General features: G+C 34.7%; 1 protein-coding gene and 1 pseudogene across 1 annotated transcript; one reads left to right on the top strand and one right to left on the bottom strand.

Moving 5' to 3' along the window:
* Nucleotides 1–944: 944 nt before the first annotated feature.
* LOC134246510 (uncharacterized) lies at nucleotides 945–14,816 on the bottom strand. The gene is made up of 6 exons (XM_062728897.1): nucleotides 14,240–14,816; nucleotides 10,582–11,430; nucleotides 6,453–6,550; nucleotides 4,205–5,398; nucleotides 1,223–1,964; nucleotides 945–1,119 (listed from the first exon to the last, which is right to left on the bottom strand). Exons 1-6 carry the CDS (start codon nucleotides 14,808–14,810, stop codon nucleotides 1,079–1,081), a joined length of 3,495 nt encoding a protein of 1,164 aa, XP_062584881.1. The 5' UTR covers nucleotides 14,811–14,816; the 3' UTR covers nucleotides 945–1,078.
* A 6,414-nt stretch (nucleotides 14,817–21,230) lies between these two features.
* LOC134246509 (uncharacterized) lies at nucleotides 21,231–22,637 on the top strand (annotated as a pseudogene).
* Nucleotides 22,638–24,228: the final 1,591 nt, after the last annotated feature.

Raw genomic sequence — 24,228 nt, 5'->3', positions numbered from 1 at the left:
GGCAAGTCAAAAACTTGCTTTCGATGCCGATGGAATTCTCGCGGCGCTGCCCTACACTACATGGTCATTGAGAATAGAAGTGAGATACAGTTATTTGGACATTAGTTTTTACAGAGGATTGTTACCAATACATGTTGTAATGAAATTAATTTATTATTTATAAAGCACAATTTACAACAACTCTTCAACTAACATAACTGCCCGAAGTGAAGAAATATTAATATAGAAAACACAAAGAAATTCACTTTTACATGGATACCCACTTCCGCCCCAGCCCGGGGTTGAACTCTCGACCTTCGGAATCTGTCTCCTAGCAGTGCAGGAACATCGCGCTAGACCGCTCGGCTAGGAGTTTATTTGTAAAAACGTTTTTATTTTAGATTTATTGCATACAAAATCATTAAGTCGGCAATTTTGCGAACTCACTAATGACAGGCGACTGTAGATCAAGTCCTTACTCCGCGACTCTAGAGCAGACTCTCTACCACTGCCCCCCGCAATAAAAATAATGCAATGCTTATTAATGTTTCTTTCGACTACCCCTAGAACAAATGTTTCCTTTCGACTGCCCCTAGAACGTATGTCTCAATCTTCTTCCAAAAAATTCAGTATATACAGATATTATACAAAATTCATTTACCAATACTGTAGATCACTAAATTTTCGCGACATCTCATTTTCGCGAGATAGTCACTGACTCTTGATTAGGGAGACAAAATTTTCGCAAATTGTGGTTATTGCTCTATATAATCCTAAGGGATACTATTATACGCGAGAATTAAATTTTCGCGAGAACACTGTCTCGCGTAATTACGCGAAAATAAAGTTCTCGTGAATAAAAAGTGATTTACAGTATTTTTGTTAAATTTCAACAATGTATTTTCAAATATGAATTTAGTATATAATGTATACAATGATTGTCTGATTGTCAAGCACATTGCAAAGTCAAAGTTAAAGATGTTTGCATGTTCTAAAAGAATCACATTTTAAAATAGTCAGTTGGCTTCAACTATGTTATTTGTTTATACAAAATATGTACAGTTTGTCTTTTTCATGGTAAACACGACATTAAACATATTCACAGGATTTTGCAAATTTCTCGCCTTCCACGCTGCGTACCTGTAAGTAGATAATATATAACATAAAATTGAAATCACTAAAAATATATAAAGATAGAAGATATATTTTTCAAATATGTATGAAAACTGATGTTTATGGTCACCTTTCTTCTCAAACTCCATGGCTGTTTTCATTTCTTTCACATCCTTCATCACCAAATGCAAATTTGACTCCACTGAATGCATACCAGTTTTCAAAGAATGCATGTTTGACTCTATTGAATGCATTATTTCGAGGATTTCTTTGTCATCCTTACATTCAACTTTGATTTGATCTATAATTGCCTCTCGATTCTTTTCTTCCAAGGAAAGATTCTCTATGTAACTAAGTTCATCCAAGTAGCTATTTCCCGTAAAGGTTTCAAGTCGCGTGCAGATATCAGAGATGGCTGACCAGCAATCATCAAACACTGATTGTGAGGTTAAAGCTGAGTTAACGTGACCAAACACATTGTTTCGTATCAGTCTGATCCTTTCCACGTCATCCCCCACAGTTATTTCCCCTGATGCAGGTAAGGCCGTCAAACCCCAACCTCTTGTGGGCTTAGTGATTGTTGAAAAATTTCTTATCAAGGTGTACAAAAGTGTTGTATCAAATTTCTCATAACCAGAATTTATGGCATCTTTTATAAGATTCTGTTGCTCACTATTGAGATCTTTATATCTTTTTGATGCATTCACCTTAACAAAAATATTAGAAGAGGGTATATTATTCTGTAAAACGTCTCTAAGGGTCTCTGTCAACACATCATTTATCGCCATTCCAACTTTGGCAAATCTAGTACGGTCGTCAAGATTTAATCCAGAAGATCCTGATTTCACGTTTTTAGAACATTCTTCTGTTCCCTGAAATGAATAAGTAATTCGCTACAAGAAAATAGAATTGCTCTTGTTTTCGTTTTTATCAGTATTCGCCACGTATATACATAGCAGATTTATCAGTACAATAATCATGTAAAGAAAAGAGAAACGATACATCCAACGGCGCAAACGATTGCCTGAGCCTATATTACCGTGCAAACTTTACAGACCAATATAATTGTGCAGTACACGTATTAGTATACCTATCTTAAATTCTGTTTCATATGGGACACCCTAAAGCTTGGTCTTTGATGAAGCTAAAGCCATGAATTTCGCAATTTAGGAAGAAGCATCCTTGCTCTCCCAGCTTTGCACTTAAAGTTTTCAGCCAAATACCCAGGAGCAGAGAACTTTTTTTCAAAATATCAATGCATTTTCACTAAAAAAAAACAATGAAGCCCTACCTAACACCAGAACCCATGACCCAAGTATTATTTTATTCACAATTTTTTTTTAACAAAACCCTTGCCAATAATAAACTTAGCTTGTCTGCTTCATACCCAGAAGATTGATTGATTGATTGATTAATTGTATGTTTTACGTCTAATTCGATAATGTTTGACCTTTACTCGACACTTAGGGCAGTTGAGCAGTGATGGATTTTATCGTGCCATCGTCTGCAGTGACACGGGGCCTCGGTTTTTAGGTGTCATTGAAGGACTTGCAAACTCTCACTTCAAAGTGCGGAGCGCATGGCGAAGGAACACTTGCTAACTACTTTTTTTATCGACATAGGTCAGTGTGGCCGAGATTCGAACTCACGACCTTCCAAACACGGAGCGAGCGAGCTACCATGACGTTTCTGGAAGAAAAGATTTTGAAATAAATAGTGCATTTTATTCCATAATCAATAGAGCACCAACCCTTACACCACAAGAACCCCTGACCTATGAAATTCACAATATTGGCAACCTTACTTATCAATACTATGCACTCTGTTTGCTTTGTACCAAGGAGAAGACAACATCTTCAAAGATACATGTATGATGCATTTCCACTATATAATCTATATGACAGAGCCCCTGAGGATTGGGCCACATATATTACAATTTTGGATGAGGCACTTTGCTCATCATAATCATGCATCTTGTTGATCTGTTAAACATTCAGGGGTGAGAACAAGATTGAAGAATTTATGATCTTATACTATATATCAATAGAGCCTTACCATTAATCCAGAACCCTGACCCTGGACCCAGTAATGTTAAAATTTTGGACAGAGTGCCAATTATTGCCATTTTGCCAACAAGTTGACTACATGATATTTAGGAATTAAGGGAGTTTTTTTTCAAGAAAGCACTATTTTGATGGTTTTAGCCCCATATCTAAAGCCAAAAGAGGACAAGAAGAATAAAGTTCATAGCATTTGTGCCCCTTTGCCCATTGATCCTATATAATAAAATTGATTGAAAATGGTTCAGTGATTCCAGAGAAGAAGCTGGAAAAGTTCAACGACGAAAAGACATATCAATAGGTCACCTGGGTGATATATAAAGTAATGATGTAATGTTTTTTTAGCAAACAGAGAACACTATTTCAGGTGCTTACTGATATTTTTGGTTTTGAAAATCAGAAATATAAAGACAACATTTGTGTGCCCGAGGCCATCTGCTGAGGAGTCAAATGTGTTGAAAGATGTTCAAGGGACTAGATTTAGTCAGTGTAATACAAATGACATTGTTTTAAATACACTATATCTTGTTTCGTAAGTCTATTTAATACTAAGATTGATTACATTTTTCTAACCTATTCAAAGGGCTGAACAATCATTGTCAATTAATAGAAAATATATTCTCTTTCCAGTCACAAGGTCCCATCTGTGATGTTCGCAAGGATCCGTGATTTTGCACTGTTCTCGACTGAATTCCTCTAGATAATTATGAGATTGATCACCGTTAGTTATCTTCACTATTTTTATTTATATCATATCATTGTATTTGACAATTTCTTCCATATTTTTAAACATTGCAACTAAAACTTAATTGTTCTTCTCAAACAAGATTCTAAATTAGAGACGTTAATATGATCCCTAAATTGAGCTCTTAATTGTACAAAATATAAACGAATATCATAGAACTTATATCATTCAGTCAACTGAAAATTCTACAAAGGTCAATGAATGGGAAAGATCTGGCATTCAGTGATCTTTGTGAGACTTTCTATCACCTCTTATTTAACTGAATAACAGATTTATTATGATTTGTTTACATGTTGTATATACATACCTCTTCCCAGAATATTAAAGTTTTATGAACGTCTATTTCGTGTTTATCCTCTATTGGACAATTGCATTGAATTTCTTTAGCTTTAGATAATTTTTTTTCTGGGATGAATGACATATCCTCTTCACTGCAGAAAACATTCAAACATTTATAACCTTTCTGAAAGGTCTTCTCCTCCTCAAATGTCTTTGTCAATTGTGTTAAGGCAATTTCAATGGATTTTCCAATTTCACAGGAAACCTTTGGTTGCAGATTATTGATTCTCATGACCTGTATCTGGATGTCGTTATCAAAAATACCAACAATAACAGTGTGATTTTCGGTTGTTTCAAATATTGCTGCTGTGTGATACAGACATGGACTGTTGTCTTTATCCAGCTGCACAGCCCACTTCAGTGAACTCATGCAGTATGCAATCAGTCTGTAATACACGAACATGGCAAACGATGCAAACCGAAAACATAAAATGGAAGAGTACCTCCACTTCCTTTTAAATATGCGGCGTGTAAAACTTTTATTATTCATGCAGGGGACATACCACAAGGTTTTGTGAGCGGCGTCAACTATGCTAACTAACATTTGCAATCTCTCCATATACAGCATAAGCTCTCTCTTATGATCTAAATACGATTGCTCGCCTGTCCAGAGAGCCTCGACAAGTTCATGTCCCAGTTTTCCGGTTTCGTTGAAACATTCCCATTTTTTAATGTATTTTGTATTACAGTCTTGGCTGATATGCTTCCTGTCTGCAATAAGTTTACTGAATGCATTGGAAAACCACTGCATCCCAAATATTGCATATTTCCTCAGTCCTTTATCTTTGAAAAACAGTAACAATCCATGATCATGGAAAAAGGATAGAAATTCGAAAATTTCCTCCTGATTTTTTAACTGATAGTTATTCGGAAGTGTTTTATTCACTTTGTTGATTTCTTCAAGTGACATGATTGGCTTCTCTGTCTTTCGCAAGAGATGTTCAAGAAGGGCCCATGCTGATGGAACTTCTAACTCAGCTTTTGGACTTTTCGATACCACCTTAGCAATTGTTTGTTTTAGACACTTCAGTGAATTTTCTTCATCTCCTTTCATCTCAATAAGTCCTAAAGAAAATTCACGGGAATTTATGCATTTTCCGAGCCAGTCACAATCTTCTTCTCGTATTAATCTCCAAAAATTTTGCCAAAAAACCTTTTTTTCCTATATGAAAATTAAAAAAATTATTATTAAAGTCATATTTATACCCCAACTTGAAAAGCGGGAGGGTAAACAGTGATCAGAATGTACATTGTACGTCCGTCTGTACGTCCGTACGTCTTTTATGCTTAGGGGTACCCATCTCTTATCCGCAACTCCTATACCACTGAATGAAATTTAATGGGACTTTCACAGAATCTTTGTTACATAATGCCATTGTGACCTCCTGTTTTACTGATCGGACACACATTGTGGCTTTCCTCGAGAAAAAATGGACACAATAATTCTTTTTGTAATACGGAAGGGTATCTATATCTTATCCGCAACTGCTCTCATAAAACTAAATGAAATTTAATGATAATTTTACAGATTCTTCATTACCTATTGCCATTGTGCAATTTTTGTTTTACTTTTTGATCTGATGCTTATTTCAGATCCCCCATAGCAAAACATGGAATTTGCCACTATAACCATATGAGCTCATTTAATGAGCTCATTGCTCACTGTGCATCTAGTTTTAATCTGGAAATAGCACCACACATACCCAGAAAGTTCTATTTATAAGAAGGGCAAGAATACCATTTGTTATCTCCATATTTCATCCAAGACCTTATATACATTCCTGACATAAACTCCATTGTCATTCACTGGGTTACTAGTATATATAATATATATAAAGGCATTTTAAAGCAACAGATTAATTCTTAATTCTCCCATGTGTTTTTTTTAATTAAGCTGAAAAAAGCACCAGATTCCCATAAATTTTCGATTGGGTTTATGCATCTTGTAGAAAATTACAAATGAAACACAACTCGAAGAAAATTCGTTGAGTTTTGAGATTGGAATGATTTTTTTTTTTTACATATTTTATAAAACTTTCATGTATATTCAATTAGATTAATCCAAACTTTTAAAGTCCTTTCTGTATTTATAACAAATTCTTGAATGACCATCAAACAGGTCTTTGTCATCACGTGAACACCCTCAGTGCAGTATTGTGATTTGTTAATACAGTCTGCATATTCGTCAGAATTCTTTCATTAAATATTTTACATACCGCTTCTCCTTTGTCCTCTGCATGTGAAGCCACAGCAAGTATTTGTGGAGTTTTTCCACCGAACGATTTTATGGATTCAAGCCAGAAGTCAACATAATCTAATAAGAAAGTAAATTACTTAAAATCTTGTTTACATGAAATAAATTATTTAAATAAATGTTAAAAGGACAGTGGTGGATATTTTCCACTTGAAAAAAGTAAATAAAGTGTATTTTTTCTGTGCCACCTTCAGAGCAAAGTGACACAAGATAGGGGTTATTTTGATTGATTGATTGATTGTATATTGTTTAAAGTCCCTCTCGAGAATTTTTCATTCATATGGAGACGTGGGATTATTTTGAAGCTGCCTGTCTGTCTGATACAACGAAGCGCATTGAAGTGGTAAAATTTTCCTTTTGACTGGAACATATTGAGCTATCTTAAACAAGAGGCCCATGGACCACATCGCTCACCTGAGAAGCTTTGCCCATTCTTTTCTTTACCAGATTTCCCCCTTGTTATACATAATGCATCCCCGCCCTACCCCACTGATCATAATTTAGACATTTTGAAATCAACACTACCCCATGATCCTTCCATGGGCACATATGTTTCAGTTTTTTTGGCCCAGTGGTTCCTGAGAAGAAGATTATCAAAGATGTTTCCTATATATTTCTATGTAAAACTTTGATTCCCTATAATGGCCCCGCACTTCCCCCAGGGGTCATGATTCCTACAATTTAGAATTTACACTACCCCAGAACGCTTCCACAAAAGCTTCACTTTTTCTGGCCCAGTGGTTCTTGAGAAGAAGATTTTCCAAGATTTTTCCTATATATTTCTATATAAAACTTTGATTCCCCATTGTGGCCCTACCCTTCCCCCGGGGGTCATTATTTGAACAATTAGAATCTACACTATACCAGGATGCTTCCACATAAGTTTCAGCTTTTCTGGCCCAGTGGTTCTTGAGAAGAAGATTTTCAAAGATTTTTCCTATATATTTCTATGTAAAACTTTGATAACCCATTGTGGCCCCGCCCTTCCCAAGGGGGTCATTATTTGAACAATTTAGAATCTACACTATACCAGGATGCTTCCACAAAAGTTTCAGCTTTACTGGCCCAGTGGTTCTTGAGAAGAAGATTTTCAAAGATTTTTCCTATATATTTCTATATATAACTTTGATTCCCCATTGTGGCCCCGCCCTTCCCCCGGGGGTCATGATTTGAACAATTTAGAATCTACACTATACCAGGATGCTTCCACATAAGTTTCAGCTTTTCTGGCCAAGTGGTTCTTGAGAAGAAGATTTTCCAAGATTTTTCCTATATATTTCTATATAAAACTTTGATTCCCCATTGTGGCCCCGCCCTTCCCCCGGGGGTCATGATTTGAACTATTTTGAATCTACACTACCCCAGGATGCTTCCAAATAAGTTTCAGCTTTTCTGGCCCAGTGGTTCTTGAGAAGAAGATTTTCAAAGATTTTTCCTATATATTTCTATGTAAAACTTTGATAACCCATTGTGGCCCCGCCCTTCCCCCGGGGGTCATGATGTGAACAATTTAGAATCTACACTATACCAGGATGCTTCCACATAAGTTTCAGCTTTTCTGGCCCAGTGGTTCTTGAGAAGAAGATTTTCAAAGATTTTTCCTATATATTTCTATATAAAAATTTGATTCCCCATTGTGGCCCCGCCCTTCCCCCCGGGGGTCATGATTTGATCAATTTAGAATCTACACTATACCAGGACGCTTCCACATAAGTTTTAGCTTTACTGGCCCGGTGGTTCTTGAGAAGAAGATTTTTTAATGACCCAACCCTATTTTTGTCTTTTCTTGATTATCTCCCCTTGCGAGGGGATATGTCCCTTCATTTCAACAATTTAAATTTCCCTTTACCCAAGGATGCTTTGTACCAAGTTTGGTCAAAATTGGCCCAGTGGTTCTTGAGAAGAAGTCGAAAATGTGAAAAGTTTACAGACGGACAGACAGACGGACAGACGGACGGACGGACGGACGGACGGACGACGGACAAAATGTGATCAGAAAAGCTCACTTGAGCCTTCGGCTCAGGTGAGCTAAAAAGATGATTGTCATACAATAACACGCCCATTTCTTTAGAAAAGAAAAAAATCGGTCAAATGGTTCATTCAAATACCTGTAGAACAGGTATTCCATAAATATGATAGCCAATCAAATTGACAGTCTACATCAACACCGATTAAGGTAAGTCACTCGTCAGCTTTTTAGAAAAGTTCACGCAGAAACTTTTACTTCAAAACTACTTATTAAAATTCAATTTTTATAACATATTTAAATTCAACAATGTAAATTTTTTAACATTCAGTGAAAAAACTGCTCAAAAATCTACAAAGAAGCAAGATTTATGAGGGACTATTTCTTTTGGCGGAAGGATATTTAGCAGAAAATTCTGCAAATCTGCACATTTATAAAATTTAATGTAATGGAAATTTAGCCTCACATACTTTTACTCGGAGAATATTTTCTGTTTTGATATTGCTAAAAATATTTAATATAGGTCTTAATTTATATTTTTAGACTAAGTTTTACACCTTCTCTCAACAAACTTTTCCAAAAAATGAAAATATACTGAAGAAGTCAAGGTCAAATTCACACCATTTTTTGCCTGAAAATCACATATTTTGACAAATATTTCAAAATTAACATCACTGACCCTACCTTTTTCTTTCATTATTTTAAACTACTCGATACTTATGACTAATCAGCACTCAAGTCGTAAAAAGTTTGATATAAGAAAATTTTTTATTGCCTATTAAGTTTTTTAATACTCCAAATATGTTATTTTTTAGTGCAAAAAGGTCACACAATAATTTACGCGCATTAATTTGCAAGATTTGTTTAATGATAAATATTTTTCAAACTATTCTACGTAAAATAAGATTATATTTATTGCCATGCTTACATCTAATCAAAAAGAATAAGGGTAAAAGTAATTAACCAAAGAGATGAAATTTAAGTGCAAAAAGGTCAACGCAAATGTACCGTAGATTAGTAGGATGCACACTGACCCCCTATTTTCTTTGCGATTTTGTGTTACACTTTATGAGTACTTATCCAAAATATACTTCTCAAAAAATCCTTGATATAACAAATTTCAGGAGTGACTTACCTTAAGCACGTGATCGACAAATACATGTGTTATGGTAATTTCACTAAACATGATAGATTAATAATTATTGACAAATTCGTTTAAATGCGTGTTTTACAGAAGCGGGATCATTCTAAATCTCTCTCTTATAACTTCAAAAATCTTTTTTTCGGTGTAACCCATGTTGCTTGTCACGAAGAGCAAGGTGTCCTTAAACATTCCGACGAATATTTTTTTTTCGTTTCCTAAAAAATGGGCGTGTCATTATATTATAATTGACGTTCAAAGCATGACTCAGAACGTTTCATCAAAACGGAAAACAGCAGTGATTTGATATTTTGCTTTTGTTAATCTTAGAAGAATTGATTGTGTAAAATTACCAGGGTTACCAAACCCGTTACCTTCAACTTGACCTTTGAAAAACATTTAAAAATGCAATATAGTGCCAGTATGCAAATATTATTTAACCTTTAAGAGCTACTTGTAACTCTGTGTTATATGGCAAGTGCAATCCTTGTCATAAAGATGTGTTGAAAATAGCAGCTTATTAATCCATTTGATCTTGACCATTGACCTTTGTTTCAAAAATACATTGAACCGTGAATCTGTCTTCCATTTGAATCTTTTCTTCATGGAATCAACGATGAAATTGATTTAACTTGGGAAAAAGCCGACAGCTTGGTATCAAAACAATTACTTTATTGAATCATAGTAGCCAATAAGACAAAAAGAACTTTGCATTGAACTTTAAAGTGTGTATCTTTTTTTGATTTCCTATCAGGTATAATCAATTCAATTCTAATCTGATAATCAATTCAATTCTAGACTTTAAAAAAACATTCTCCACGCTTGTGAATTTTTGATCACGTATAACTATGAAAAGCTGTTTACCAATTGAAATATTTTGTAAATGATTTTTGTAATACTCAGTGTAGAGTTTACAGTTTAAATTTAAAGTTGAAATCTTGTAAACTAAGAAGCATCATTGCCAAGTTAGAATTAGAAGCATACCTTTGCAAGTCCATGTTGAATATATAGAGCCCTCACGGTCATCTAGTTCACTACCAATGACATCATTAAAGGATTTACTCATGTCCAACACAAGAATGTAGAATGTTTCAGACCTCATGTAGATCTGATGACATGCATAATAAGCAAATTGTCCTGCAAAATCAATCATACTGACACTAGTTTCATTTTCCTTGGCAACTAATATTTCTCGCATATCATTCTGCGTCAGTTGTAGAGTATTTTCCACCTTTTCCCTGGCGCCCAATCTTTCTCTCATTTCATCATGCGTCTGATGTTGATAATTTTCTTCCTTTTCCCTGGCGCCCAATCTTTCTCTCATTTCATCATGCGTCTGATGTTGATAATTTTCTTTCTTTTCCCTGTCATGCAATCTTTCTCTTATTTTATCATGCGTCTGTTGATCATTTTCTCTCTTTTCCCTGGCAACCAATCTTTCTCGCATTTTATCATGCTTCTGTTGTTGATAATTTTCTGCCTTCTCCCTGGCACCCAATCTTTTTCTCATTTTATATCTCGACATTTGAAGATCATTTGTTTCATTTTCCCTGGCACCTTTTTTATCCTTTTCATTTCTCGTCACTTGTAATTCATTCGCTGCATTTTTCGTGGTACTTAATATATCGAGAGAAGAATTTTGTACCGTCAATGGACTTGCTCTCTGTTCTCCTTTTGGCAACATATCGTTTTGCAAATTTTCTAAATTTCCACTTTTTTGACTTGTTCTTTTCACTCCAAACATTGACTTTTCTTTCCCAATCTGCTCTTTCCTCTGAAGTGCAGACAGTGGAACTCGGATCAGTCGTCTTTTAGAGATATCATTTTCAGTTGCTGTAATGCAGCAATGGCATAAATTTCAATTTAGAAGACAACTTTGTGTAAATAAAATCATAATAATTTAGAAGTTTATCTATCATCCATCCATCCAAGATCTAAATATTACAATTAATTTCACCTACATAATTTTTCCAATGGAATCATTGTCTTTATCAGATTAATTACATTTACCGCCTATCATGTACAATCGCTGTCTGTAAACTTCACTATACTTAATTATACTATTCTATTAACTTCTAATATTTTTTGCAATATCCTTTACATTCCCCTCGCAATCTCGATTAGGAAGGATGACAAAAATAAGACAGGCAATCAGAGAGTATTGTGATAGCAGAATAGTCAGTTACAATGCAAATTGTAATAAAATGTGGTTATCACATTTTGCGCTGAAATCAACGAAGAATGCTATGTAACACAAAATGTAATTACACACTTTAAGTATATTTTCATACTTATTGTTAGTCCATTATATATACCATAATTGATGAGGGGTTTTCCGTTATTCACCAATCATGACAAGGAGAACACGGTGGGTATGACTGGTAAGCTGGGGATGCTCACTCCTCCATGACACCTGATCCCACCTCTGATGTTTTAGAGGTCCGTGTTTGCTCTGTTCCTTTGTATTGTTTTATGGACTTTGATATTGAATACTGATCATTATCTCTATATTCTTCATTATAACAAGTTATTACATTTAATGTCGAAATTTACGCAAGATTTTATTAATAACGCAAGTTGTAGGAGATTTGTTCGAAAATGACATATGCATATAATATCAAAAACTGGGAGAAATATCTCAAAAATGAATTCGAATCACATGTATAAAAAAGTTTTAAATATCGATAATTATTTCTTATTCCTACTTTGACCGAAAATAGGATCACGGAGCAGGTCAAAATTTCGTTATTACAATCAAAATATCAAATAATGTTTGAAGTGCTTATTCATTTCATTTAGATGTCATTTAGATGTGCAATAAGTAAAATGAAGTAAAGTTGCACTAAAACCGAAAAATCCTACTCGTCCAAATTAAAAATTGTTACATTGTTTCATATTAAAAATGATGATCTAATATTAATACGCGCACTTTTGAAAGAAAATGAGGGTATATTGTTGTTATTCATGTCCGTCCGTCTGTCTGTCACACTTTCTTTTTCCTCTAACTCCCCTATCATTAACATATTAGTCTAATTATCTTTTTAGAGATGGTTGATAGTGTCATGTCATGTAGACGTGCAATAACAAAGTATGAGCTTTCATTTTTATCTTAGGGGTCAAATAAAAAAGCCCTTGCTTTTCTAAACTCTATTCACATTTAATATAGTAGCTTAATCCTCTTTTAAGATAATGGTTGGTGGTTTCATTTAGATGTGCAATAAGGTTTCGTAATTTTAAGTTTCACCTTTGGAGTCAAATAGGGGTCGGAATGACTTTTTATGCAAAAAGTCCATGGTTGTATTTTACACAGTAGCCTAATCAACCTTTGAGAGACGGTTGGTGGTTCCCTGTAGATATGATATAAGGTTTTTGAAAGAACTACGAATGATAGTATTGTTCTCCCGCCTACCTTTAAGTCAATTCTCAAAAGTTAAAATATTCGAATGATTTTCAAACATTTTATAGATATTTACATGAATTTTCATAAAACGTTACTTATTTGGGATATCAAAGAGAGATAACTTTATAATTTTGGTAAAACTTGTGTTTTCACTATAGAAATCAACGGAAAACGGAAAATACTTTAAAAAAATCTTTCCCCCCGTGAAACAAAAATTCCGTTTTACAGGTAATATAGACTGTCATTTTACAAATTTATGCCAAAGCTTTTTGTGTTTCACGAGGGAACATATGGTTATAGACAAAAAACTAAAAAAAAAGTGCTGATATTTCACCAATTTTAAAGCTATTTACAACTAAATAATTGTATTTTATTAATTTATATATGTTTTATTTATTTGCATAAAACATAAGAAAAGATATGAGATATATTTTATCATATTTAAGACTATTTCGAAATATGTTGATTTTTGAAAGTTCGATTTCACCAGAAAATATCGTCTACCCCCCTTTTTCAAGAGCTTGAATTAATGATAATTTACTATCTAGCGTTAGAAATAAAATGATTAAGCAATTACCATAGAACTATTCTTTGTATTAAACAAAGATTTAATGGCCAAATTGCCATTAATATTGAATTTAATGGGTGCAAAGTGTAGGCGGAAATCAAGAGTTAGAGTTCTTAGTTCTTTCACCATGGGAGTCTAATGGGGCTCAAAAAATGACTCTTTTAACAATGTGTATTTAATTCTAAAGGAACAAAAAAGATAAATATGTTAGGTTTAAAGATAAACAAAACATCTTGCAAAAAACACACAACTGTGAGTTAACCAAAAGGCCGCTCAAGAGTAGGTGCCATTCAGTCGACTAATTGATAACTGAAAGTTCACAGAAAAGTCAATCATTGACCTTTTCAATCACCTTTCAATGAATACCCAATTACCATTCCGCCTAATAAACAGTTCAGTTTTATATTGTGCTTTTCATTGTAAAACACTATACCCCCAGGTCATTATTTAAAATCTTGAATCTGCATCACACGAGAAAGCATGCGCAGAAGTACAATGTGCATGCATTACACTCGACAAACAGAACCCTGATATTCTTCGAACATAATATATAAAACTCTCATGAGTTTTAGGCTCAGATACTAAGCTAACATTTCAGGGGTTTTTGGTCTGGAAAACTTAAAATCTTCTTTCCAATGACTTTTGAATTCATGAGTTATCATATAAGCGCTTACCAACCAAATCTCCTTTTTCCACAGAAAATATGTGTTCGTAGACACAAAGTCCCCTCGTCGATTTTATTTTTTTTATTTCTTGAAGACTTTTACCCATGAGTCTGTATAACAGAGTCGTTTTCCCCACACCAGCACACCCAATCACAACCCCTCGAGCATGACGCACGGTGGTCTTTCCGTTTTCCATGCATGCCAAAAATTTTTGAGGTGGGATAGGCTTACTTTTGAAATTGATTTTCTGCAGATCATCTGATAGAGAATGTCCATTATGGACATCAGAGGAGAGGCAGGTTTCACAAATAGGAATGTCACATTTCTCACAGTAAGTCTTACAAAATTGTTGTGTGTGGCTTTGACATTTTGGATATTTTGTAGCAAATATGTGGAGTCTGTAGGGTACAATGTTTTCTCTGTCGCATGAATGTAACAGATGCTTCTCTTTACAGGCAACACAAAGGTTTATTTGACAATTCTCACAATGAAACTTCAAGGGAGCAGTTTCACACAAATCACAAAGGAGGATGTCTATGGCACTATTGCGAGGGTCCATGTCTAGACTTGAGCCGAACATTCAAATGATACTGTAAATAGAATTCAAAAAATAAATAATTAATCACTGTTTTAAAACTTATACGCATTTCTTGCATCATTAAAGACTTATACACATTTACATAAAGTGTATTCAATTTCACACAGAACCGATCTGTATTTTACCCACTTCGTTCTACATTTCACTCTGTTCACAGTTAAACAGAGTGAAATGTAGAACGAAGTGGGTAAAATACAGATCGGTTCTGTATGAAATTGAATAGCAGCTTCTTTGTGTTTGATGTACAAGCAGAACTGCAGAGTATTAACATCGACTGGCTAGGGAGGAAATGCCACTCTATCATATGTTGCAAGCTATAGAGTGTTCTCCCATTCTGACACTCGTGTAGGAGCCCCATAAAGGTGACATGGACAAAATGATAAAGATCAATACAATAAATCACATTGAAGGAAGTTTAATCGATCTACATGCTTTACCTGTGTCTATGGTAAGAGGAATGTTATAGTGTCAAAGGCATTCATATTGGAAGAAAATGTATTCTAAAAATAAAGTTAATGTTGACACAAATCATCAAAATCGGAAGCAAATAATGTTTTGCATTATACATAAGTTAAATCTTACACACATCAAATACAGCATTAAAAAGAAAAACTATCCAATGTCATTATTACTCTTGATTTGTATTTATTTCAGAATAATATACTCATTCGTAGGTTTCTCAAATCAATTCATTCTTTATCATGAATGTACACATTACTAAAAGCCCATCTTGCACCACTGTCCAAAATAACCTGTCGGTCGATGAAAATAAAACGACGTTAAAATTATGAGCTTCCATTGTTCACTGGAGAATGAAATCATTCACAAACAATAGAAGAAAATTGATTACAGAGGATACCGTGGTCATAGCGAAACGATCTAGACTTTGCAGATGACTAGGAACTCCTATCACATACCCAGGCACAAATGCAGGAGAAATTACACCAGTGGCAGAGACATCAGTACAGATTGGACTCTACATCAATATTGCAAAAACAAAGATCCTAAGAGCAAACAAACCATCACATGCTCCATTAAATAAAGAAGGTCAGAAAATAGAAGAAGTAGAACATTTCACCTACCTTGGCAATATAGTAGACCAACAAGGAGGAACAGAAGCTGATATATAAAGGCAAGAATAGGACAGGCCAGAGCAGCATTGCTCCAACTGGGAAAAGTCTGGAAGACCAAGGGAATAACAACATGCACCAAAGTCAGGCTTTTCAACACCAATGTTAAGGCTGTGCTTCTGTATAGTTCTAAGACATGGAGGATGAAAGTTTCCACCATAAACAGGATCCAGACATTTGTCAACTCTTGTCAACTCTTGTCTGAGACACATCCTCTAGATTAGATGGCCCGACAAAATAAATAACACGGATCTGTGACAAAGAACAAACCAAGCCCCGGCCCTGTAGAAGCAGAAATAATGCAGAAAAGGTGCAGGTGAATAGAGTATACTTTATGCAAGTCACATAAGAACAACATAAGACAAGTCCTATCCTAGAACTCCCAGGGAAAACGTAAGAGAGGGAGTCCAAAGAACACCTGGCGGAGAGATTTGGAGGCAGATGTCAAAAGAATGAGGAAGGACTGGAAGGAGGTATAAAGCATTGCTCAGGATACAGGGACCTGGGGGAATCTTGTCAGCGGCCTATGCCCCAAAAGGGGTAGCAGGCATAAGTATGTCAGTATTGTTCAGCAAATTATCAAATATTTTTTTTTCTTTCTATCGAACAAAGAAAATCCTTTCTGTGTGTTATTTTCTTTTAAAAACAAAACACTAAGACTAAAAATTAGTCTTTCCCGCAGCAAAATATTTATTAAACTAATTTCCTATATATATTTACAGCTTAAATTACATGCGATTGTCCCTGGAATTTTCTTAAAAAATAATTACTAAAGATTATTGTATTAATTTCCGACCACAAATTTAATAGTTGCTGTCAATGTTGAAAAGAATATATTTGCGTAAAACATTTCTTTCAGGATTATTTCAAGCGCTTTAAAATTATGTGACGGGTCTTTATTTTTTCAAGTTGCGTTTATCTTAGCATAATGTACTTTTCAAAGATGAAATATGAAATTCTTAATCTATGATTGATTTAACAATTGAAAGCAAGTAAAATATTTGTAAACAGGACACTAGCTCTGAGTTTTGTTAATGTTTACGTTTCAGAGTGAGTGTGTTCAATTTGTTTAACTCTCCTCATATCATTGATAATGGATTGGATTTCTCATATTTCTTCTCTGAATTTTCTAGATTATATTTTTAATGTTTTTCATCAATTCATATTTTTTTCTACTCTGGATTTTCTAGATTATACTAATAATACTTTTCATCAATACGCAACAAAGTTTTACTTTTCTTCAGTATTTAGGATAAGGTTTACTTTGTGAAAGTGCCAATCAAACACCTCCCGAAAATTGTAGTTTCAATAATTTGCAGATAAAGAATTTTTTATAATATTTTCGTGTGAAATGCCAAGCGACAAATAAATCACGATCTTACAAAAGACAATTTTAAAAATTAATATGAACTTCAAATCTGTGTCTAAGCATTATAAAGGCAAGAGCGATACCTCTAGCCAGGTCCATCCATGTATTTCCGGTGCAGAAGGAAACGGGTATTCTAAATGACCTGCCATATGGTCTTTTAATGACCTCAATAATTAGCTCACTTCAACGAAGCTGGGGGAGCTTATGTGATACCCTCGGCTTCAGCGTCGATGTCGGCATCGGTGTCGGCGTCCCAGGTTACGTTTTTAGGAGCAGTTTTCTTTTTAAGTACTTCTATGTTCTATATTGATTAGACATGCTATGAAGATGCTTTTAGTGTGTCTCATTGAACTAGTCAAGCTTTAAGATGCTGCAATTTCAGCAAGGGAATGACCAGGTTAATGTTTTTGGGGCAGGTTAAAATTTTTCGTGCAGTTTTGGATGTAGGTCTCATTTCCAAGTAATTATAAGTCCTATAACGACCAAACATGCATGGATGGTAAATCTTTGAACTACATATTCCGGATGAGTGAACAGGTTAAGGTTTTTGGTACAGGTTTCATTTTCAAGTAACTATGAGCCCTAAACGACTAAACTTGCATGGATGATACATCTTAGGATGCATACTACCAGACTTGCTTCGGATGTTGAATCTGGCGTACATTTTCTGGATTAGTGAATATGTTAAAGTTTTTGGTGCAGGTTTCATTTCCAAGTTACTATGAGCCCTATAACGACTTAACTTGAATGGATGATACATCGTAGGATGCATACTACCAGACTTGCTTCGGATGCTGAATCTGACGTACATTTTCTGGATGAGTGAAAAATGTTAGTTTTTTTATGCAGGTTTCATTTCCAATTAACTATGAGCCCTATGTTGAGCAACTTGCATAGATGATTCATCTTAGGATGCACACTAATGGACCTGCTTCGGATGCTAAATTTGACATACATTTTCTAGATAATCGACCAGGTAAAAGTTATTGGTGCAGGTCTATTACCAAGAAACTATCAGGCTTATATTAACTAAACTTGCACAAATGATGCATCAAGGGATGAAAACTCTCAAACTTGCTTCAGATGCTGGATTTTAATTACGTTTTCATGACGAAGAACTAGTCTGAAGTTTTTATGTAGATCTATTCAAAAGTATCAGATCAAAATTGCATAGATTTTGCACTTTTGGATGTACACATTTTGTTAGCTAATTGTGTGACTTTGATTACTGAAATAAAATATTCGTTGAGCTGAGCTCTGTAATCTCTGATTACCTATGTTTTTATGTGCATTTGGGTAAATACAAGTATCTCTCAACTTCGGCGAACGTTATACTTAATATATATATATATATATATATATATATATATATATATATATATATATATATATATATATATATATATATAGCTCTCAAATTATTCAAAAAACTTACAAAGTCTGTTACCTATCTTTCTGAGGAAGTTGCCAGATTGAAAATGGAGTCGCATTCCCTTAAGATCAAAACCTCTCAATCAGTAGATGTAGCTACTCAAACAAGGGAACCACCTACAAAAACCGAAGCTGTTGATACGCAGGAAAAAGATACCAATGTACAAAGCGTGTCAAGACAATCACAGTATACAAGAGTTGAGACGAGGAAATTCTCAACATCAACAGAAATCATGTCAGCCCAAAATGAGCAGAACACGTTCAACAGAACGGGAAAGAACCAAAAACAGGAAATTGAATCATACAGCGAGTTCGAACCCATGGATTACTGAGAACTGTTGCGCTCCGTACAAACAGAGAGGCTTTACTGTCCGATATCAGACGCATTCTTCAGGGAATTGACACCATTGCAGTCAATCGTCATCCTTGTCGGTGGAAATAATGCTGCCGGCAACAGAGAAAATAAGACAAGTGAAAGCGATCTTCTCGAAATTTCATTTTTTCAATTTTGAAATTAAAATTGAAAATCGATATTCAGAGATTGTATATGTACCGAAATTTTCATCTCGGAAATACCACCACGGAGTAATACAAATGTTTCCCACATAAATGAAATACAAGTAATTAGATTTGTGAGGAATACAGTGTGAATTTTATCTCAATTCAAAATATGTTTCGATCTTCGGATCTATTACGGAAAGTTGGGATCCATTTATCCGATAAAGGAACATCAACACTCCTGAAAGTCGTTGATACTCACGTTCTGATTATTGAAACACTGTTTTTATTAGGAATTCGGCAAATAAGAATATGCCGAACAATCTACCCTTTAGTGTTTAAAACAATCTCTGTGCTGAATGTGGTGAATAATCATGTAAATGGTCTTAGGGTACAAGTTAAATCAGTATACCTGGTGAAATCGGCAATTGATAAAAAAGTCAAAATCGACAGCTGGTAAATTCGGCATCAGAATCTCGTGAATTTTGCAATTATTGTTATTTTTTGCATTCAGAGCGTAATTGCTCAATAATATAAATGATTTCTTTTTGTAACATTTGTGATAAATAAAAATTTTTTTTAAAGAAACATATGCATTTAATTTATCAACTACTGAAACATTAATAAATTAATATTTGCGTTATCCACTAAACTTACTTCTGGATAAAAAATTATATTCACTACAATATTATATGTATGTCCACATTAAATTGCTTTTCTAAAGTGATTTGCAAATTTAATTATCAAAGTAGTAAAATTGTCAAAGGGGCTACGATGGTACGTGTATCCCTGGTACACGAGATATAGGGCGAGGTGTCAGAATATAAAGACTGAGGAGGATGAAAAAATTTCAGCAGCAAGAAAAATCAGGTGTCACTTTCCCCAATACACAAGGTATAGGATGAGGTGTCAGAAAATGGTCACATTTGATGAAGTTATAAATTCATCGTATTACTTGTTTTCACATCGCCAAGAAAATATCAACAATAACAGGTATATAAAAATAATTTCGTTTCTATATACCAACATTAAAATATACCACAGATTAATTTGCACAAAAAGGATGAGGTGACTTGCGGCCCCTCGTATACTGACAAAAAATTAAATGTCTAAATTTTACTCAAATTTTTGTATGTAACTAATCACTGATATGTGTAACTTTATAGAATACTATTTTTAACAAAAATAGAAACGTGATTTGAAAGATATAGACCTTAAATTTGGGTAGGTGTATCATGTTTACATTCAATTCTCGTTGCATTTTAACCCTGCCCCTCTCTTTGAATCCCTTAAAATATACGAGCGCAGGTAGGTACAATTTTCTCATTTGGCTGGTCACTTTATTTTATTCAAATCTACCTATATGTGAAAGGAGAAAATTGTACCTAACTGCGCTCACATATATCCGCATGTTATTTTTTTTTTTAATTGTAAAATCTAGTTGGCCTTTCCCATTATAAACAGATCGACGGAACTAGATTTTCTGACGTAAGAATAAATTCATATGCTAATCGAGGCACAGGCGATACTTTCTAACTGACCAATCAGCTAAATGAAATTCGTTACGAGTGAGTACCACAAAAATACTATGGAAACATGCTTTGAATTTTACTGCTTTCCGATATTTTTTATGCATTTGAGTCACAGATTAGATGTACCATTTCCGAGACTACAGTAAAATTTATATACAGTTACAAACAATTGATAGAATATACACATAGGATATACATTAGTTTAAAGTTTTGTAGAATTGGTCAGCAATTCAATAGGTCTACACGTATTCCCGAGTATCGGTGAATACAAGTTTCATGTGCATTTCTTGCCCTAAAAACCGTAAATGCTGAAAATCTATTCGTATTATTAAGTATAAACAGCATTGGCCGACCATTATAAAGGTTTGAAATGTAGAAAAGGACAACAGGTAAATTGACCAAAACCACGTGTCTGCGATAAAATGAGAAAATTATATTTTCCCGCGGTTCGCCAGTAATAGCGGGAAAATATTGTATTGAAGGCACAGTGCATTATAATGGAAGGTTCCATTAGTAGCCAATAGCTATTAAGCGTAAAGAACAGGTTTTCGAAATGTAATTCAGGTATTCACTTCTAGCCGCCGTGTGACACGAGTTAGACGAAAATGGACGCCCAAGCAGTTCAAAGACAAATTAATGATACTGTACGCGCGTCAAATAACGAAATGCTGAGCAGTTTCTCGGAGCTTCTCGACAATAGGCTTACAGAGATGCAGAAAACAATACATGAGAACCAGAAAGCTATTGCCGATAAACAAGAGGCTAGAATTGAACAAGTTGTGTCAGACGGATATAAATTCAAAAAACGCGGCAACGAAGAGCAGCACAAACACAACGTCAAGGTCCTATAAAAAATGCAGGAGGCCAGTGAACATTTGGAGGAAGGCAGTATTGAAGACGCTCAACGTAAAATAGCAGAAGGTGTGGACATTATAAAACATAGACAAAAATTAATAAAACTTGCAGATTCGTCAGAGGCCGGATGGAAGGCAGTTGACGAGTAAGTTAAGAATCCTATAGCATCAGATTCCGATGACGAGAAGAGAATCACGAAAGCACAGACTCGGGCCGAGAGGAAACTAAAAGAGGAAAAGGCAAAGAAACGAAAAAACCTGAGAGAATTTACCAGGCCCTACCCAAAGCCAGTGTCGACACAGACAACGCCCAGCGAATCTACATGGAAGCCTGGGCATTGCTATCGCTGTAACAAGAGAGGTCACTGGAGAAAAGACTGCAAAGAAAAACTAGATGACAATAAGAAAAGTACACTTGTTTATCAAAATAATCATTTGATTAAGCAGATAAACGACGGAGGGTATCAGAAGCAATCATGCGTGGTAAATATTTCACCTTGAGGCTATTTACGGGAAAATATAGGTCAGTGGCGTTCGATTGGTGCAAACAGGTATATTTTGGACGTTATTGAAAATGGCTATAAAATGCCATTGTTTACCACACCAGAACCCATAGAAATTAAGAATAATAGATCTGCGTTAGAAAACGGTGAGTTTGTAGATAAAGAAATTGAAAAATTGCTCAATAAAGGTTGCATAGAGGAATGTATCAATAAACCAAGGGTTGTAAATCCATTGACAGTAGCGGGTAACAAAACAAAACTAAGGTTGGTATTAGATGCAAGACACATCAATCCTCATTTATTTAAAAACAAGCATAAATACGAGGATGCCTCTGTTTCAAAAAGCTTATTCGAATCAGGTGATTTCATTTTTTCATTTGATTTAAAAAGTGCATATCATCTAATTAGAATGCATGAACTAGATGAGGAATACTTAGGTTTCAAATGGAAAAGCAAGTATTACGTTTTTAAAGTTCTGCCATTTGGCCTTAGTACAGCGGGATACATATTTTCGAAAGTCATGAGAGAGGTAGTCTGGTTTTGGAGGTCATTTGACCATATGTTCAAAGGGTGAACAAGTCGAATTTGAGTGGTATGGAGTTTGGAACGAATGGGAAAGTAAGCAAAGTTCTACTTGGAGAGAACTTGAGACAGTAAATAGAACATTGTCAAAATCAGTTGATAAAGTTGAAGGTAAATCTGTTGAGATAAACTCTGATAATCAGAATGTGCAGCATATTTTGAAAGTAGGGAGTAAAAAGAAAAAGTTGCAAGACATTGCAATGTCAGTGCATAGTTTATGCAAAGAGAAGGATATCCAGATAACAGGTAAATGAATACCTAGGTCAGAAAACGTAAGAGCAGACTCTCTCTTAAGCGCTGTTGATGCGTTATCTCAGATGTGGACTGATCATTTGAACTGGGTTGTACCCCCTCCAAAATTAATTCCTTTAGTGGTAAGAAAACTTGAGAATGACAAATGCGATTGTACTTTGGTAATTCCAGAGTGGAAATCCGCTCCGTTTTGGCCAATGTTGATTGATAAGGAGGGCAATTTCAAATATTATGTTAAAATTTTTTCGAAAATACAAAATACTGTAAGTTGTTTTAATTCCACGGTGTTAAAATTTCACGATACTTCAAAAAGTTCGAATTGCGATGGTCTTAATTTCACGCTGCAAGAAATTAATTAAAAATTTAGTATAAGCATTTAAACGCTTTAAAACAAATAATTAAATTTACGATATATTAATTTCGCGGAAAATTAATAAATCGCGAACATAGCGAAATTAAAACCATCTCGAATATTTGCCAATCTACAGTATTCATGCAATTTGAAGGGGGAGAGGAAATAATGGAATATTTGGGAAAAAGATCTGTTATTTAACATGATTTTTTTGAAAATAAAATTTTATGCAGTTGACATATTTTTACAGGAATAGGACTACAGGACAGTATTAAAAGAAATGCAGAAAAACATGGCGTTGAACCAGGAAGTTATTTGGCGGATCTGTGTCCATATTTAAGCAGCTGGATTTTGTCAAGTAAAAGCGATAACACCAAAAATCCTACTTTAACGCTTTTAAGAGATGGGAAAAATTCATTAAAGTTCAAGGACATAGTGCGTTGCCGGCGAGTCCCATGCATGTGGCATAATACCTGACGCATTTATTACAAAACGGGTCATCTCAACATCCTGTGAACGCTGCCGTTTATGCGATTAAGTGGGCTCATGAATGTGTAGGTTTACCAGACCCAACGAAGAATTCTTACGTTTCATCTCCACAAGAAGCTGCAAGACGAAAAGCTGGTCGTGCTGTGCAGAAAAAAGAGCCTATTACCAAGGATGTGTTGATTGAACTTTGTGATAAATTCATTGATGAAAATGATTCGCTAATTGTCAGAAATCTTACCATGATTTTATTTTATTTTGCTGGTTTTCTAAGGTTTGATGAAGCTATTTCTTTAACATTCAATGATGTGATTGTACATGATGAATATCTTGTGCTTTGTATTAAAAAATCCAAAACAGATCAGTACAGACAAGGAAGCGAAGTCCTTGTCGCTAAGGGTTCAACGTCTG

Source organism: Saccostrea cucullata, unplaced genomic scaffold (assembly GCF_032062105.1).
Source record: "Saccostrea cucullata isolate Sc308-1 unplaced genomic scaffold, CSIRO_AGI_Scuc_v1 ctg2149, whole genome shotgun sequence".
Taxonomy (NCBI): Eukaryota; Metazoa; Mollusca; class Bivalvia; order Ostreida; family Ostreidae; genus Saccostrea; species Saccostrea cuccullata.
Note: the sequence above shows the minus strand (reverse complement) of the source record. Positions and strands in the feature narration are given on the sequence as shown.

What these genes read in the sequence shown, in the direction of transcription:
- LOC134246510 (XM_062728897.1), bottom strand. Translation starts at nt 14,810, where the DNA reads ATGTTCGGCTCAAGTCTAGACATGGACCCTCGCAATAGTGCCATAGAC. An exon ending in GGAAAAAGGAGATTTGGTTG is followed by an intron (nt 11,431 to 14,239) that starts GTAAGCGCTTAT and finishes GCTGCATTACAG; the next exon opens with CAACTGAAAATGATATCTCT. An exon ending in CATGGAGTTTGAGAAGAAAG is followed by an intron (nt 1,120 to 1,222) that starts GTGACCATAAAC and finishes ATCTACTTACAG; the next exon opens with GTACGCAGCGTGGAAGGCGA.